Source organism: Pelodiscus sinensis, chromosome 1 (assembly GCF_052426305.1).
Source record: "Pelodiscus sinensis isolate ZL-2025 chromosome 1, ASM5242630v1, whole genome shotgun sequence".
Classification (NCBI taxonomy): domain Eukaryota; kingdom Metazoa; phylum Chordata; order Testudines; family Trionychidae; genus Pelodiscus; species Pelodiscus sinensis.
The window spans coordinates 14528107-14546992 of NC_143052.1; the positions used below are offsets into that span (position 1 = coordinate 14528107).

The window sequence follows — 18886 nt, forward strand, 5'->3', positions numbered from 1 at the left end:
ACATTGAGTAGATTTTCAGTGTAAACATTTGGAGGCTCTTTGCTGAGCCTCTCTGGTGATATGAGCCACATCAGTTCCTAGACAAACAATGAACATGGTGACCTTTTGTCACAAATGGAGCACTGTTGTGAAAATGCAGGTGTGTGGGAAAAGGTCAGCAAAAAGCTTTCAGGTTAGGATACCAGACAAACCTTGGCTCACTGAAAGACAATGTTGACCAATGGAACCAATTTAGTGTTTCTGTACGTTCAACCCATGATTCTCCTACGTGAATGTTACAGGGAGATATTCAAAGGCACAAATGGGAGGTGTAGGCTGGCCTCGCTATAAGTCCAAGATACGTTCAAAAAAACTTGGACTTATAGCAAAACAACTTAAAGCGTGGAATTTTTTTTCCCTACGGCTGATTTCCATTTGCGCAAATTGGTTGGGTCTGGGGTTTTTTGTTCATCTTAAGAGTGGGGAATAGGAGGACTTATAACACATTAGTTCCTACAAATGTCAACAACTTTAGTGCAGAACAGATGTATACCGGGGCGACTTATAGCAGGGACACCCTGTAAGCAACCTGGGAAGCAAACCTCCCCTTCTTATAAAGCAGTATCTTTAAAGATGATGGGTGAAATCCTTGCCCCATTGAAGTCATGGGAGTTTCCCAATGGAATTCAACAGAGCCAAGATTTTAACTTAGTTACCCTTTACCAAATGCTGCTGCCCACCATGTGAACAGTCTAGTGCTTACTCTGAAGATGGTGCTGAGGAGTCCAGGTAATGGCACAGGAAGCATTCTTCTGTCATGCTACTTGTTTGAATTCAGAATAGTAATAGAAATGTAGCCGTGTTATCTCTCTGGAGCCTGCATAGGCAGAAATGAGAACATTAGGAGCTACAGCAATGTTAAAAATTTTTGATCATAGTCTTCACAGTATACGTGTATGAAACAGTGACTGTGGGCATTTATTTGCGCAAGTGCTGCTACAAAAAAGCTGTGTTTGCAAGATGATGCATCTGATCTTTGTGACTCTGGATTGCAGTATAGTTAGAGGTAGGCCCAAGAAGACAAAGTAGGAAGCATTAATTCCAATGGAGAGGTGGCTTTCAAAGTCTCCAGAGTAAATCATAACTCTTAAATGAAAGAGCTGCTCTTGCAAGCAACAATAAATACTTTAGCGTGGTTCAGCATGGTGGAAATTCACTGCTCTGTTTCATTTGTACACCTAAGATTGTCTGGATCTCAGCCTAGCTACATTGTGTGGGAGCCGTCCTACAAGACACGTGATGGCATAGTTATGACAGCATTCATAAAGACCTTTTTCATAGCATTTTGCCAGGATGAAGCGATCAGAAGAACGGCATTGTCGCAGAGTAATGATGGATGTTGTTCTGAATGTGACATGCCACTTGGCTGACTAAGAGGCCAAAAAGGGTGTTGGTTTCTGAGAGTCATGCTTCTGTTGGGGGAGGGGAGGGGGAAGAGAGAGAAGTAATCCAGTGGAACTGGAAATGTAACCAGAGCTCCCTACTTCCCACTCGTTTTGCCCTTGAGGAATCAAACTATGAGAATGCAAATTCTTCCGGCTAGGGCCTGTCTCATTCTATGTTTGTATGGGGTTAGCATGGTAGGGTCCCATTTTCTATGGCCCCCTGGGCTCTGCTGTAACACAGGTGATAGTGACTGAGACGTGTTAGCACTAAATATGAGCCCAATGTACTGAGAAATTGTTACCGCTGTACAGAATATGTAATTATTGCCTATGACTGGGGCACGTGTAGGAGAGAAAGACAGTGGATCAGAAAAGTATGTGGTACTACACGTGTATCATCCTGCTATTAAATATGTTTAAGCAGAGAGAGGAGACAGGCAGGTAGAGTGGGGAAGTGACTCATGCTGCTAGTGAGGGCTGTCTTTAGGATGCTTTATCTTCACGTTAATGTTTGGGGTTGAAAAAAGGTTGGGTGGAAGGGTTAGTTTCCTTAAGCCTTGCATTTAGGACAATTGTTTATCAGCCAGATGCTGTAGAACTGAAATCTGGGATGGCTTGAAAGCTCTTGTACGTGGTTTTTATTCCTATAAGCCTGTTTTCCTCCCTTGGAATATACATCTTTTTGAACGACCACGAATAAAATTAAATTAGAGCCAGAGGCTCTCTGTGGTTTGAAGTGCAATTTCATTCTGAAATGTGACTGTAAAAAGGGTACCTACCTGTTCACTCCCCAGATGTGTTCCTTGAATGTAATCAGGCTTGCATCTGTTCACATGCTCGACAAATGAGCCAGCCCTGTGGAGCTAAGAGATGGAACTGGATTCCATTCCCCTTACACATCTTAGGAAACAAAAATTATTCCCTTCAAGCCCCTGAACGTAATGAGTTGCACAGAGTTTACTGAAGAGGTAATAATTTGGAATGCAGAATCTGATTAGTAGTGATGTGTGATAATACTAGTAATAGAAAACCCAGACTGAGTTTATAGGACTGGTAGTTATGTAATGTCCACACTGACAGAGGCCATCTGATCTGTAAGTCACTAAGATGGATATGATACCCCTCTATTCCATGTGTGTTAAAGTCATCATCTAGATTAAAACTCTGTTTTAAGATGCACATAGTTGGTGGAACTCCTTTGTCCTGCAAAGTGGTTAAAGATTTTCCTGATCATAGACTTCCTCGCAATTGTCACAGGCAGTCCCCGGGTTACGTACAAGATAGGGACTGTAGGTTTGTTCTTAAGTTGAATTTGTATGTAAGTCGGAACTGGTACATATTGTACCCCGGGTGTCCCCGATTCAGCCGCTGCTGAAACTGACCAGCAGCTGACTACAGGAAGCCTGAGGCAGAGCTGCTTTGCCCCGGGTTTCCTGGAATCAGCCGCTGATCAGTTTCAGCAGCAGCTGACTTGGGGACACCTGGGGTAGAGCAGCTGGGTTGCTGCCAGGTTGGTCCCCGCAGCGCCGAGATGCGGCGCTGTGGGGACCAACCCGGCAGCACCCCAGCTGCTCTGTCCCAGGTGTCCTGATTCAGCTGCTGCTGAAACTGATGAGCGGCGAGAAAAGCCTGGTCTGCTGGGGGGGGAGGCGCGCACTAGCTGCGTGCCCCCCCCCCCCAGCAGACCAGGGAGACGTGGAGTGGCTTTTCTCGCCGCAGAGGATGCGGGCGGCGGGACTGCCATGGCGCGTCTCGGTGGTCTGCTGGGGGGGGCGCAGCTAGTTTGGGGTTCCCTCACCCCGTTCTTAAGTAGGGATCCGACGTAAGTCGGATCCACATAACCTGGGGACTGCCTGTATTTACCTTCCCTGCCGTTTAAATATTTTAAAAATGAAATCTACACTAATACAATTTCTCTACTTACAGAGCTGAATGCAGTGAGAAGCCCCACTGAAGACACCGACTGCTTTCTGTGCTGCGTGACAAACTGGCATTGGAGTGCTCGTTCTTTGGGGTGGGATGCCTAGAAATGTGATGTTGGACTTCGCTGAAATGGCATCTGAAGTCTCGCCGAAGTGCAGACTCGAGAGCTTTGAAAGAAGTGGGAGCTTGGAGAGTCGAGGCAGCCACTCTAGGTGCAGGAATTTTACTTTGGTGAGTGCTTTATCTAGATAAACTTTAGCTTGCTTTACATAGTGTAGTGTGTTTTGTCAGTCCCCGTAATACACGAGGTTCAAAGGGATGCCGGAAAGGATGAGACCACAACTGGGGGCTTTAAAAAGCACAAACTGATTTTATTTTGATGATGCCAGACAATCATCAGAACAAAAATTAAACAGATTGCCAGACAACACAAAACAATTCCCTGAGGCTTTTCTAAATCACAATAATTTCCAATAACTGCCCAGGGATTAGGAACAGTTGAATTAACACTGGTATTGTCCATAGGGCTGATTATTTACACAACTTTATACAAGGAAACAGTAAAAAACCTAAACCACAACTATTTATAAACTAACTTAGTAACTTTTTAGCCACTGTCACTTGACAAGCAATAAGGACAACTAAAAAATCAATTAGGATAGGGATGATGGCGGGGGGGGGGGGGGGGGGGTTATACCAGTTCTGGAGACAGCAGGAACACAAGTACCGGTCACACTCTCATAAACTGTCTCCACTCGGGTCGACCAACTCGGAGTACGCTCAGTAAGACTCAAGAGCGGGGGGTGCAAGGCGTCTGGGTGATCAGGCCAGGCGTTCACTCCATGCGACTCCCCAGTGAGAGAGGGGCTGCCTGCCTGTTTTATTGCCTGTGAACTTATCACCCCATAGGTTGGTTTTTGCTGCAGTGGGTGGAGTAGCAGGCCTGAGCACAAGTCAGCCCATTGGCTGATCTTTCACTGCAATGGGTGGAGCGAGCAGGGGAAGATTATTAATTTACATGCCCTTATATGGAAAACACTCCACCTCACAGATAGAGCCCCCTATACCAGCCTTAGAGGTATTACAGGCTATGGCTCCCTGCGACAGGCAGCCATTGTTGTAGTTCTGACTCGGACATGTTTTGCATCTTTATGGACTCATTGTTTTTTGTAGATACAGGCTAATAAGGTTACCCCCCTGAGTCTTTATATATATATATATATATATATAAATATGTGTCAAGCGTCAGTGACGTGAGTCCTGTATTATTGTGATTTTTAGCCCTACATAAATTTGAAGGCCGGAAGTAACCCTGTTGCTCTTTCAGTCTGATTTTTGTTTTTTCCTGCTGGTTTCACAGGCCAGAGCTCAGTGAAATATCCTATTTTATTTCATTCACAAAGCTGAAATAACCACGGGCTACTGTGATCAAATCACATTGCAAACTTCCCTAGTCTGTTCTCCCCATTTTACCACCACTGATTTGGAATCACAATTGACTTGTTCAAAATGTAGACATTTCCTTTGAACAAAAGCTATTGGAGGCGTTTCCCGTTTCCCAAAGCAGATTAGCTTTGAGAATAACCATCAGTAAGCTACTGAGTACTTGACTGTAGATAATCTCCTGTGTTCTGTTTCCTATTAGATTAGGCACTGCCACTAGCTGCACTCACTCATCTTAATATAATTTGGTGTGTAATGAATACATGGCTATCTTCACATGAATGCTTGTGTGTCATCATTAAAATAGCACGTGAGTAATTGCTGAATGTGCAAGGCATGAGTCTTGCATCCTCCAATTAGTGACTGGATAGTAGCCAGGAAAGGGATGGAGTCCTCCTTTCACACTTGAGTCCATGAGTCAGTACTCCTGAGAAGGCATTGTCTGCCTCTCAGAAGCACTAAGCACCCAGGCTTCCAGGTGTCCAACTGGGCACCCAATTCAGCAGCAGCTTTTAGGAAACGAAACCCAACAGGTGTCCACATCGTGTCACATCTATATTTTCAGTGTCAAGATGTGACATCAGCCATCTTTTGAATGACGTTCATCTAAGTGGGGGTATGTCTACACTACACTTTTTTTTTTCCAAAAAAAAAAAAAAGGCTTATGTCCACGCTGCAATCGCGTTCTTTTGGAAGAAAATTGAAAGAACAGAGGGGTTTTTCCAGCATTGGTATCCTCATTCTACGAGGAAGAAGCCTTTTTCCGAGAGAGCTTTTTGGAAAAGTGTGTGAGAACGGGGAAGAGGGAATTCTTTTGGAAGAAGAGGAAGAAGCACAGGTGCCCTGGTGGCCACTCCGTCCATAGTAATCGCAGTTTAAATGCAAGAGAGCGTCCAGTCAGTGTGGACACTATCTCTTGAAAAAGCAGATTGCTTTTTCGATGCTCTTTGGCAGTGTGGATGCTCTTTCGGAAGAAGTTTTTTCGGAAGATCTCTTCTAGAAAAGCTTCTTCTGAAAGACGCCTGCAGTCTAGATGTAGACATGTGTTTTGTCTACATGATAGGTTGGACTCCTCTGCTGTCTTGGTGTTCCAGTATGTAATGAGGGGAGTTTTGTTTTTTGTGCCGAACTCTTCAAGAATAAAAAGCTGGCTATTGATGGAGGACTTCCACCAGCATCTTGTATCTCTCAGCTGTTGAAGCTCATGGAAACATTAGTGCCTTTTCTGAAGGCCATCCTGTGTAGTTTGGGTGGCTTTTTCAACCATATGCGGCGGGGAAGATGAATTAAAGTGTGACAAGTTTCTTGAATTATATCAACAAACTCTTATCTTTAAATAGATGTTGTTATTGGAGTGGCATAGTAGATAGAGGTCAGAGCTTAAGGAAGAAATTTGTAACAGGATAGGCCTTCTACACTAGGAAAAGAAATCCTGTTTTTAGCTCTGTGGAAGTGAATGGGAATCCACCACCTATATTTCAATATAGCCGGAAATAAGTTACTGCTGGTATTCAGTCCTAAAGACTGCTGCAATTAAATCCTGTGTAAACAAGAGGGTGGTCTGTAGAGGGGCTGTCATGGGAGGTCTTGCCTGATTAGAGTTTGGGTCTGTCTCCGTAGGAATCAAGTCTTTAGTGCTAAGCTTCTACCCCCTCTTCACAATCTGACAAAATAAGTCCATTATACTTGTGGTTGCCATGTTTCTAGATGCTGATGACTGGACCCCGGAGGCCCTGCCGCCGCCTTTGCCTTTTTTTGCTCCATTTCCCATCACTTACTGGAGCCTGCCTGCAAGTAGGAGGTGGCCCCAACTGAGCCGAGAGGGGGCTGGTGTGGGTTAATGATCCGGCGCTACTCCCATGCTCCAGTAACCAGACTGTTGGTTTGCGTGCTGTTTAGGATTGCCAGGTCCCGAAAACCAGTTACCTGGTTACCCTAATTCTATTGTTAGCCTGTGCCATATGGCTAGCTATGCTTTAAAAACTTCTCCAGAGCAAAGATTGGAATTTCTTGAATATGCTTCTTCCATAAGAAATTGGAGAAGATCCAGAGAAGAGCAACAAAAATGATTAAAGGGCTAGAAAACATGATTAAAGGGAAGACTGAAAGAATTGGGCTTGTTTGGTTTGGAAAGGAGAAGACTGAGGGGGGACATGATAGTGGCTTTCAGGTATCTAAAAGGGTGTCTCGGAGAAAGGGGAGGGGGAAAATTGTTCTCCTTGGCCTCTGAGGATAGGGCAAGAAGCAATGGGCTTAAACTGCCGCAAAGGAAGTTTAGGTTGAATGTTAGGAAAAACTTCCTAACTGTCAGGGTGGTTAAACACTGGAATAAATTGCCTAGAATGGTTGTGGAATCTCCATCTCTGGAGATATTCAAGAGCAGGTTAGACAAACACCTGTCAGGGATGATACAGACAGTGCTTGGTCCTTCCATGAGGGCAGGGGACTGCACTTGGTGATTTCTCTTGGCCCCTTCCAGTTCTAGTGTTCTATGATTCTATGATGTGTATATTTATCAGTTGAATTCTCAGTTGTAAGTGCATAACAATAGAGCTTTTGCAATCTGTTAAATGGAGAGAATGGAGTAACTCTTTCCTTACAGGAAATGAAGATGAAAGAAGATCAACCAATGCTTAACCTTATTGCAATATTCCGCTGGATCTTACTTAAAATTAAAGCAAGTCCTTCATCCTTCAGCATAATGAGGATTCTAGTTAGAAATGTGACAATCCTACTGCTCATCCCAGTGTGTTTTTGTATGAGAGTCTCCTTAAGGGGTGCTCTTCCTCCCAGACAACCCAATTCCTTCTGTGGTCTTTAAGCCAGTCCTGTCCTTCCTTCCTCATTTACAAAGTGAGAATAAATAATACCGACCCCACCCTGGTGTTTGTAAAGGGATGAGTGGGGGGATGAGGAGAAAAGCACAGCCAGCATGTTTGACTTCCCTTCCAGTCCATATTAAGGCACTGTCTAACCACCTCATCGCTACATCTTAACATATTCCTACCAATGTTAGTCATCGGTAGCTGCTTTCTGTTGGCATTGCAATCTGTAGTTACTACAAGGCAGATCATTAAGTTTAAAGATTACTAAGAGCATTCGTCAGCATTAATGAGTTTCTGTTTATCTAGACACAACACAGGGAGTCAGGGTCACTTTTGCTTTGCAGAGCCTTTGAGAACTAGAAGTGAAAGTATTGAATAAGTTTTTTTCCCACTCAGCTGGTTGTAAGGAATGTGCCCTCCTATCTCTAGGTGTCTGAACTCCATGCAGTTGGCAGGTGTAACCTTTGGATGAGAGATCTCTATGGAATTCAAACAAACACACAAAAACAATAGCATGTGCAAACAGCTGAATTCACTCGGGCATATGATGGCTGCTCAGAGGGAGTCTGACATGGTAGCTTAAACACAACAGCAAACTGTCTACACTAGTGTGGCAGCTGTAAAATTGTACCAGTGCTAAGATTTGGAGGAGGGACTAAAATCTCAGTGTTCATAAGGCCCATGTGCCAAAGTGTAAGAAGGGATCGCTGGCAAGAATCTGTTGCTACTTTAGCATATTTAGGAAGGCTTAGAAATGTGATCTGCATGTTCATGCTCTGAATTAATACATTTAAACTACACATACTCTTATGTTGACTAGAAAAAAAAGCTGTTTTCCATGCTGTGTGTTCGTACATTATTTGTTAGGAAAATTCCACTTCAGCCATGGGTTAGCACCACAAACCAAAGTGTGAGTTTCACTTAAAAGTGATCCATCCTACATCCATTAACTTCAGAACTGTGTAAAGTCACATGATTGAAGGAAGGAAGTTTGCACACAGGTCTGTGGGCATGAAAAGTGACTGTGGCAGTGTCTAAACTGATCTCCTTGTCTGAACAAAAGCTGAACATTCAACCGACAAAAGCATTCTCAGTGGAGTGAAGAAGCGCCCCTTCTCGATGTATGGAATCACTTGCATGGCTCTAAAAAGAGTGGGGAAACTAAAATATTCAGTTCTACTCTATCTTGATGCCTTATCCCATATTATAAATTTAGAGCAAGCTCCCTTTCATTTGACTGGCTCTTTTATGCAGCTAATAAAACAAGTGCAGTTCAATCAGGCTGTGTGTTCTAATTTGGAATCAGTGAGGATAAAATGAGGCTGTGGATTTTTCAAACTAGGTGCTTATGCATCAGTGTCTTAACATGCAGGTTGGTGGGCTTAACCAGCAAGCCCTCCTTTTTCAGTGTTGTAATTGTACTTGTGGGTGCCAGGTGCTGACCCCTTTTGAGGAGGCTAGCCCCCTGACTCTGGCCCTTCTGCCTGTGTGTAGCCCCTCCCCTTTCTTCTAACTCTTGTTCCTGGAGCTGCAAGACCCTCTTATCTCTCTGCCTGGAGGAGTCCAGAGTGCCCCTCTAACTTGGAAGAGCCCCAGGCTGGCTAAAGGCCCAAGCATTCTGCCTGGGCCAAATGAGGACTCCTTCCACCCCCAACCTGCCCGGAGGAGCCATAAGCCAGCCACAGCAACACCTATCCTCCCGTGAGCCAAGCCACCCCTGGGGAAAAACCATCTTGTCCTAAAGACATTTTAGATATGGCCACTAAGGAGGCGGTATTTGCTACACAGCTTCCTGGGTTCTTCTGTAATCACTGTGGATTCTAGGGAAATAACTAATGAAGCTGAATACTACATCCTGCTTCCTTGGCCACCTCAGAACCTGCATGGGGTTCAAGCAAAAACTAACCCCACTTCTGGGGATTCAGAGGCAGAGGAAGCTGAGGGTGTCTCTAAAACTACACCCCTCTGCTGACAGAGAGGTGTAGGTTAGGCACATGGCTATCGCAAATGAAGTGGGGATTTAAATATCCCGTGCTTCATTTGAATAGAAATGGCTGCTGCTTTTTGCTGACGTGGCACTTTGCCGGCAAAAAGCAGCAGTCTAGACAGGGATCGGTCCACAAGGAAAGCCTTTTTTGACCAATCCCTTATGTCTTGTGCAATAAGGTTTACAGAATCGGTTGGGAAAGGCTTTCTTTGTGGACCGAACCCCAGCTAGACTGCTGCTTTTTGTTGGCAAAGTGCTGCGGCAGCAAAAAGTGGTGGCCATTTCTATTCAAATGAAGCATGGGATGTTTAAATCCTTGCTTCATTTGCAATAGCCATGTGCCTAATCTACATCCCTCTGTTAGCAGAGGGGTGTGGTTTATACACGCCCTCAGGCTCCCCTGGCCTTACTATGCCCACTGCCCGTGACTGTTCTGTGCTCCCATTTTAGCTGCGAGTGCAGTTGTCATTTACTGAGACAGTACAGAAGATCCCCGAGCATGGCTCAGGTGAGTCGTGATGGTATTGAGATTGTACTAGTGTCTCAGGCCAGGCCTACACTAAAAGGGAAGATCAAATCAAGATACGTAGCTTCAGTATGTTAATTATGTAGCTGGAGGCAAGGTACTTTGTTTCAAGTTTCTCCGCAGCAGGAGGCCGATGGGAGCAAACGCAGCAGTGATCTTCCGTTTAGTGAAGCATGCAAGAGAAAGGTACTGAGGACTTCCTTCCTGTGCTGATTACCCAGTGTGCTGTTAAAAACTTACTGATTTTGGGCAGACTGTGTGTAGCATTCAAACATAAACGAGTGCAACAGACCCTATTGTGTTTCTTTCTTTGGTTCTAGATTGGGTTAGACTTTCCTCCAGTTATGCCAGCATTATCTGCTATTTTTAGAAATAGGTTTTGTCCAAATGATCCCATCATGTGGAGCATTTGATCAAGTGCTTGAAATCATCATCCTGGCACTTTGACCAGGCAAGCTGTGAAATATTTGTCCTGAAGTCCGAGGCCTCGATTAGCATTCTACTATCAGTCTACCCTTCTGATGACTTGTTGATATGAATGAACATGAGCATTACATGATATCACTGTAATAGGCATCACAGAAACTTGGCAGAATGGTGATGATCAATGGGACACAGTAATACCTTAGTACGAAATACAGGCAGTCCCTGGGTTACGTACAAGATAGGGACTATAGGTTTGTTCTTAAGTTGAATTTGTATGCAAGTCAGAACTGATACATATTGTAGGGGAAACTCTAGCCAAACATTTCTCCAGAGCTCAGTTTTATTCTCCCACACCTCACTTCCCTCAGTCCTTTATTCTCAAGCTGAGTTGTCTGCTGAGAAAAGCCGCTCCGCGTCTCCCTGGTCTGCTGGGGGGGCGCTAGCTTCGCATCTCCCTGGTCTGCTGGGGGGAAGCAGCTAGTGCAGGGTTGCCTCACCCCGTTTGTAAGTAGGAATCTGATGTAAGTCGGATCCATGTAACTCGGGGACTGCCTGTACATAGAAATGACAGAATAGATTATGCTAGAATAGTGATAGAAATGTAGCCAGGTAAGTCTGGGGTAGCTGAAGCAAAATACAGGACTAACAAGATGGTTTATTAGATGATGAGCTTTCGTGGGCCAGACCCACTTCCTCAGATCACTATTTGATCTGAGGAAGTGGGTCTGGCCCACGAAAGCTCATCATCTAATAAACCATCTTGTTAGTCTTTAAAGTGCTACATAGTCCTGTAGATTATGCTAGTGAGCTCTCTATGTGAAAGCTGAGTGTCAGATGTGGTAAAAGTCTTAAATGAACAAAACCTAACCCAATCTCTAGGGTGAGAAAGCAGCATGGATAGACCATCACCATCCTGGTCAGGCAGTTAGTAATGAAATACTTAGGAAGATGAGGCACTATAAAAATAAAACTCTATATAATAATGGGGGGTTTCAGCTGTACCTATGTTGAGTGGGTCCATGTCCTATCAGGACAGGATAAAGATACAAAATTTCTTGACACAATAAATGACTGTTTCTTGGCATAACTAGTCCTGGAACCCATAAGAGGAGAGACTATTCTTGATGTAGTCCCAAGTGTATTGCAGGCTCTGGTCCAAGAGATGACCTGATTTGTAAGGCCTGACTATGGGGCCATAATATAACCAACATCCCTGTGGATAAGAATAACACCAAAGAAGCCCACCACTGTAGCACTTAATTTTCAAAAAGGGGGAACTGCACAAAAATGAGGAATCTGGTTAAATAGAAATTAAAAGGCCCCAAAAGTCAAATGCCTGAAAGCTGTATGGAAATGTTTTAAAAGTGTCATAATAAAGGCTCAAATTAAATGTATACTTCAAATTAAACATAGTAAAAAAGGACCAAAAAGTGCCACCATGGCTAAACAATAAAGTACAAGAGGTAGTTGGACACACAAAGGCATCGTTTTAAAAAGTGAAAATTAAATTCTATTGAAGAAAATAGAAAGGTGCACAAGTGCTAGCAGGTCAAATGTAAAAGTATAATTGGGCAAGCCAAAAATAACTTGAAAACCAAGTAGCTAAGGACTCAAACTGTCATCAGTATTTTTTTTTAAGTATGTTAGGAGCAGGCAGTCCACAAAACAACCAGTGGGACCACTGGACAATTGAGATTCTATTCTAAAGGAGCATGAGCATTCAAGGAAGATAAGGCAGTAGCAGAGGAACTAAATGTATTCTTTGCATCAGTCTTCATGGCAGAGAATGTGAGGGAGATTCCTAAACCTGAGTGCGTGCTGCCTTCCCCCCCCCCCCCTCCCTTTTTAAATTAATTTTATTTTTTTAAGGTGGCAGTTCTGAGGAACTGTCCCAGATGGTGATCTCAGTCAAGGAAGTTTTGGAACAAATAGATTAACTGAACAGTAATAAGTCACCAGGACCAGATGGCATTCTCTCCAGAGTTCTGAAGGAATTCAAATGTGACATTGCAGAGCTATTAATTATGTATCCAGCTTGATACATACACTATTAAATATTCTTCTATGCCAGATGACTTGAGAATTAACTAATTCAGGGACGGTACTTGGTCCTGCCGCGAGGGCAGAGGACTGGTCTCGATGACTTCTCAAGGTCCCTTCCAGTTCTATGGCAGAGGTGTAGCTCCGTGTATTAATGTGGCACACATTTGTAAATAAGGCTATGTCTAGACTACGTTGAATTTGCGTATCCTCTTCCAAAAATACAGCGGGAATTTGCGTATCTTCTTCCGATCTCATTTTTGATAGTGGGTCTTTCTAAAGTGAAAGTAGTCTAGATGCACTTTTTTGGAAAAAAAAATCACTTTTTTCGAAAAATGCTCTTCCTTAAAAAATGAGGTTTATGCAGGTTTTTTTTCGAGAGGATTTTTTTCGGGGGGGGGGGGGACTGCATCTAGACTACTTTCACTTTTGAAAGATCCGCCTTCGAAGATCTGCAGAGTCCCGTGGATTTGCATATCCTCTTTCAAAAATAGAACGTAGTTTAGACGTACCCAGTGCTTTTTTTTGGTGACGGTACACACCGGTAGTGTACCAACACCTTTTTTTTTTTTTTTTTTTTTTTTTTTTTAAGGACTGTTGCTCTGCTGCTGCCCCTGGCCCTAGGAGCACTCGCGCTATGGTGCTCGGCTTAGCTTGCCTGGCTGGGGGGGGCTGAAAACCAGCATTCAGCTCTGCTGTTGGGGTGGAAAAGTAGCCGCACAGGGCTCAGCTAGGCTGGGGGAAGGGCAGAAAAGCAGCGGGTGTCTCAGCTGGGCTGTGGGGACTCAGTGAACTGACACTAGAGGCATAGTGAGGAGGGGGCAGTTGCCGCCGGGCCCAAAGCTAATTGGGGTGAGACCGGACTGCACCCTGCACAGGCCCACACGTCGCATAGAGCAGTGAGCCAGGAGTTGGGCCACATGCTTCCTCCCTGTACACACTGCGGGCCGAGGCAGCCGGGCCGGTAGCAGGAGCGGCCACTTTAAAGGCAGGGTTACCGTACCCATCCCGTCCCTCCTGTGCCTGGCTCTGCAGGAGGGGAATTTGGTTGGGGGGGCTCTTGGGGTGCCTGGCTCTGGGGCAGGGGTGGGAGCATGGGGATAGGGTGGCTGGGGGGGCCGGGCTCTGGGGAAGTGGTGGTTGTATTGGAGTGGGGGTGAGAGTGCCTGGCTCTGAGGGAGGGGTTTTGGTCCTGGCAGTGTGCCTCTTTTTGGTGACAGTACACCCCTATTTTCCCATCATACTGTAAATGAATGGCATTCTCCTCCGGTGTACCAGCACCTATTTATTTTCCTGGGTGGCTTGGGGTTTGTCTTTTTGCTCAACAACTTTCACCTGGAGTACCGGCACCTTTTTCTTTTTCTTTTCTTTTCAAAAAAAGCACTGGACATATCTCCCCCACGCCAGGCTCCAGATGTGATACTGGAGTTGAAGGCCATTAAACCTCACGTTAGTACCAGTCATATTTGTTGAAACTATACTTAAGAACTGAATTCTAAAACACACAAACAATCATGTTTGTGGGGGGGAAGAGTCAATATGGTTTTTATAAAGGGGAATCATGCCTCTCAAATCTCTTGATTCTTTTGCGGGGCTGGGGGGGAGGGCAGTCAACAAACAGCAATCATGGAATAAGATGGAAGGGTTTCTCATACAGAGGTAACTGGTTAAAAGATAGAAAACGAAGAGCCAAACTAAATGATTGGTTTTCAGCATGGAGAGTGGTAAATAGTGGTGTCTCCCAGCAATCTGTACTGTGGCCAGTTCTATTCATAAGTTACCTGGGAAAAGGAGTAAACAGTGAGGATGGCACAGGGCTGGCCTTACCATGAGGCGAACTGAGGCGGCCGCCTCAGGTGCCAGACTATGCAGGGGAGCCACTAGGACCCAGAGAATTGGGATATTTTAAAGTTTTGGCCCAAGCGAGAGGGTATGGGGGCGTTATTTGAGCTCCCCACCTCAAGTGCCAAAACGTTGTGGGCCAGCCCTGAGTTGGCAACACTTGCAGATAATACAAAATTACTCAAGATCAGGCCAAAGCAGAATGGGAAGAGCTACAAAGAGAACTCAAACCTGGGTAACAAAATGACAGGACACAAAGAGCCAAGGTGAGCCCCCGGGGACAAGTGCATCACTTGACTGCTATATTGGGAGTAGGGGGGTAGCACACATGAGCTCTAAAGGCGGCTCCCCGGCTTGCTGCCATTCACCCCCGTCCCCTGTCTCTCTCACCCTGCCTGGGAAGGTATCTGAGCTGCAGTGCTGGGTGGGAGGATGGGCTGGCTTTAATGGGAAGTCCCAGCTGCCACTATGGAATGTGGCCACTCCAGCACCAGCTGCTGCAGTAATGCTGCTGCTTTAGTGTATCCTGGTGCTGCTGGATCTGCTTCTGCTGTCAAAGGGACTCCACATGCTGGGTCCCCCTCCGCCTCACTTCCCTAGTTACTTTCTCTTCTCTCCCTCCTCCCCCACCTTGGCAGGCTGAGCAGAACAGCTCTGCCCTTGCAAAAATCAGGGTGGCAGTGACATGTGACCCCATGTGCATTTGCCTTTCCCCGGTTTGGGGGCAGTGCACCCCCAGACTAGGGTTGCCAGATGGTTGAAACAAAAATACCGAACACCCGAAAAATACCGAATACCGAAATTCTGGAGGGGGGAGGGAGACCGAAGCATAGGGGCTGGAGGCATTGGGAGCCGGGGGAGAGGCTGGGCACTGAGTGTCTGTAGGGTTGCCAGGTGCTCAGCATTTTCGCCTCCTGGCCGGGGAAAAATTTAGAAAATACTGGACATTTTTAGGTGTCTGGTATTCTCTGAATTTTTTTCTCGGACAGGAGCCAAAAATACCAGACTGTCCAGGTGAATACCGGACACCTGGCAACCCTACTCTAGACTACATCCATCCCTTCCCCATCTCACAACACAGCAACCCCCCTTCACCCCCCATCTTCCCAGGTTGGGCTCCCTCTGCTCAGAAGGGGAGCTGTGGCTGGGGGCTACATCTACATGAGGAGCCTGCCAGCCATCCCAGCCTCCCCCACCCTTTCCAATTCCAGCACCCCTGCTAGCATGTGCTGGCACTTACTGACTGGCTTCTTGCTCCAGGCCCCTGCTGGGATAGTGGAGCTGGTCCTTTCATCCTGGTCCTTCAGTGCCGCATGCCATGTTCCGATGCTGTTGCATAGCACTTTGGGTTACATAGAAAGGAAAGTCAAATTCACAGGGGAGGGACAGATTCTCCTGCCTGCTGCTATTGCCTGTCCTACTGTTGTCACGGGTCGTCTTGTATTGCACCATCAGCTCTTGAATCTCCTGATGGCTCTGCTGGGCTAGGCTTTTAGACACACAATGGAAAAGCAGAGTTTTTCCGAGTCTGAGTTGGACTCTTTGTTGCTGAAAGTGGGCGCTGTTGTGTTCACTGCTATCTTTAGTCAGGTGGCAGCTCTTTCAGAGAAAACAGCCTTGTGAAGAGACACCCTTGCACTGTGCCACGGGTCAAGGCAAATGCACCTGTATTCCCCTTCTGTGGCTTACCCAAAGCTCACACTTCTAAGTTTCTAGCTTCCAATTGTTCCTTCTCTAGGGTGGAGGCCCATGTCTCTCTCCCTCCAGGCTGCTGTACTTTCAGGACACACAGTTCACTGCCTAAGCAGTGAAATCCCTTGCAAACCACACTCTGTAGACAGGCCAACATCTGCCCTTTGCTTGTTTTTCAAAGGCTATGGATAAGGTAGCTGCTAGCAGTATAAGTTACCCCACAGCTTCCTAAGCAAGCAGGTTTCACTGTAAGGTGAAAGCATTCTCGAGAAACCAGCAAAAGAACTTACGTGCCAATAAACCTACCGGAATTACAGCCTCCTTCAACCTCCCCACACTCCTAGTGTCATTTAGTTGTCTGGTAGGAGTCAGCCCTACTTAGGGGTTTTTCTGTGGTTGCAAGTTCCTAACCTCCTCCAGCACAGAGGAAGTGTAACTGTGAATAAGTTATTCTTTTCTTCATACAGCCTGGGCCTTTGAGCTTCAGATTCTGGGAACAGAAAATCAGGAAACCGTGGACACCTATTTGGTGCATAGCTTCCAAAGGCTGCTTTCTCTCCCCCCCATCCCCCCATAAGTGGATGTTGGAATTTGCATTTACCTCCCCTTAGAGATTCCCCAGGCAAACCACTTGATGCTATCCAAAAATCTATTTTTGTCCGGACCATTGTCTGGGCAGTCCTTTGAAGTTCATAACACTTCCCAGGGCTCCCAATAACACATGAGTGTTGCATTTGTATACAATGGACTTCAAAGATACCTTAATTTAATAAGGCACTTCAAGGATATTGCAGGAAATGGCCACGTCTGTCATGCACTGTATCAGCTTCATATTGACATTAGGAGAATGATGTGGAATAAGTGACTGCTAGCAAAATAGCCTGCTCCTTTGTGTTCTGTGTACAGTAGCTCGCTTCCAGAAAGCTTGGCCAGTAGACTAGAGAGGGCAGACATGCTAGTTAAACAATGACCTAGGAGGTGGCAGCGAGACAATGGCTGTTTTCACTGCTGTGAAGCAAAAAAAGCAGTCATGTAGCACTTTAAAGACTAACAAGATGGTTTATTAGGTGATGCGCTTTCCTGGGGCAGACCCACTTCTTCATCAAAGTGCTTTTTTTGTTTTACCAAGATCAGACTAACAAGGCTACCTGTACTCTGTTACTTTTCACTTTTGTGTTTAGGCTTGCTCAGAACAAGCCTAATGTAATCGGTGCAATGATGAACAGCCCAGTGTAGGAAGAAATAGTGTTAGGGGGTCTGTAATGCTTATAAGAAGCACATGGGATCTTTTTCAGGGGAAAAGGCAATGCACTGTGTTTATTAAAAATACAGTATGAAAAGCAGCATATGCATTTACACTCTCTCTCTCTCTCATGTTCTGCAGAGGATTTATAGTTACCTGTCCATCGTGGCTCAAGTCAGTCTAAGTGACGGAGTCAGGGTTCATCGATCTGGATTCGAGGCTTGGTTTGCAGGACCCAACCCAGAATCTTATGGCAAGAACACTCCATCTTGTACTTGTTAGATCCCATTTGACACTATGGGTTTTGCAGTGTCCTTCTGCGGTTCTTGATACATTAATCTTGGGGATTTTCCACCAGTTATCCTTTTGTTATCTTTTGTTTGGTCTCCCCTTCCGGAGTGTCTGCCTGTCTCCAGGGCTTGTCTTTTGCTAATTCATTTGGTCTCAGGCACTGTGGATGTTCTCACATCATCTCCAAGTCTCTCAAGTCTTACTATCTGGACCTTTGAGGTGACATTCTTCACTAGCGCCAAACAATTTACGGAACATTCTAGACAAAGGATTACATAGTTACTAGAAGACGTACATGAAACTGCAATGCAGACATTGTCTGATCATGAGCAACAGGGTGAAATAGAATCATACAGAATTTATAAGCAAGTAATTATACATCACACTTATGTTCGTCTACCAATATTACATATTGGCTACAGGTTGAATAGTTAACAAACTTCTCTCTTGTAGATAAGGAACCTGGGCGTGCTCTCTCACTGGGTAGTGTGCCGCTGCATTCCCCCCCTCCCCCCCATTCTTGTAACATAAGATTGTGTGAACCAATCCCATCCATGTTAATCTCAGGCCTTCCCTTTGTAAAGGTACCTGCTTAGCCTCCGCTGCATCTGGCCTCCTCCAGCTGCTCCTTTAAACCAAGGTAGTTGTGCGGCAGTAAAGTTTCAGACGTTAAGGGTGTTAGTTAGCAAGTCCAAACTTGAATACTTGACTACAACTGCTCCTCTTAATATGAATTTACAGTGGACTGATCACAATACACCACAACTCTTTTGACCTTGCTGAATATAGGTAATTTGCTATATTAAATGGTTCTGTAAAAACATTGTTTTCAGAATATTGAGATGATCCTTAGTCACTTAATTTTTCCACTGTTTCTGTTCTTTGTCTGTGTTCCTACATGTATAGGTAGATACTCTCACCACACAATCACACATACACATAACTAATCATTCTTGTTCTGAAGCGCGTCTATAATTCTAACAGTTAATGCTAAGCAATAAAAATGAAAACAAATCCATTAAAGGACCAGTAGATCAGACCTTTGTTGGCCCATTTTAAAACACAGGGGTGACACAAGTCTCTGTGGGCTTCATTTGTAGAATCCTGCACGATGACAAATGTTTGTCTACATCCGCATCTATATCTGCAAAAATGAGCTACAGATATCTGCCTTTACATTGTCTGACGCATATATCTGCGGATTTGCGGGGGCTCTACGTTTTT

General features: G+C 45.1%; 1 protein-coding gene across 1 annotated transcript in view; it reads left to right on the forward strand.

Moving 5' to 3' along the window:
• Positions 1–18886, forward strand: part of PROSER2 (proline and serine rich 2) — a 41012-nt gene that overhangs the window by 9785 nt on the left and 12341 nt on the right. The window contains exon 2 of the mRNA XM_075926006.2: positions 3351–3578. Coding sequence (XP_075782121.2) covers positions 3444–3578 — 135 coding nt within the window. The 5' untranslated portion in view covers positions 3351–3443. The remainder of the gene's footprint in view (positions 1–3350; positions 3579–18886) is intronic.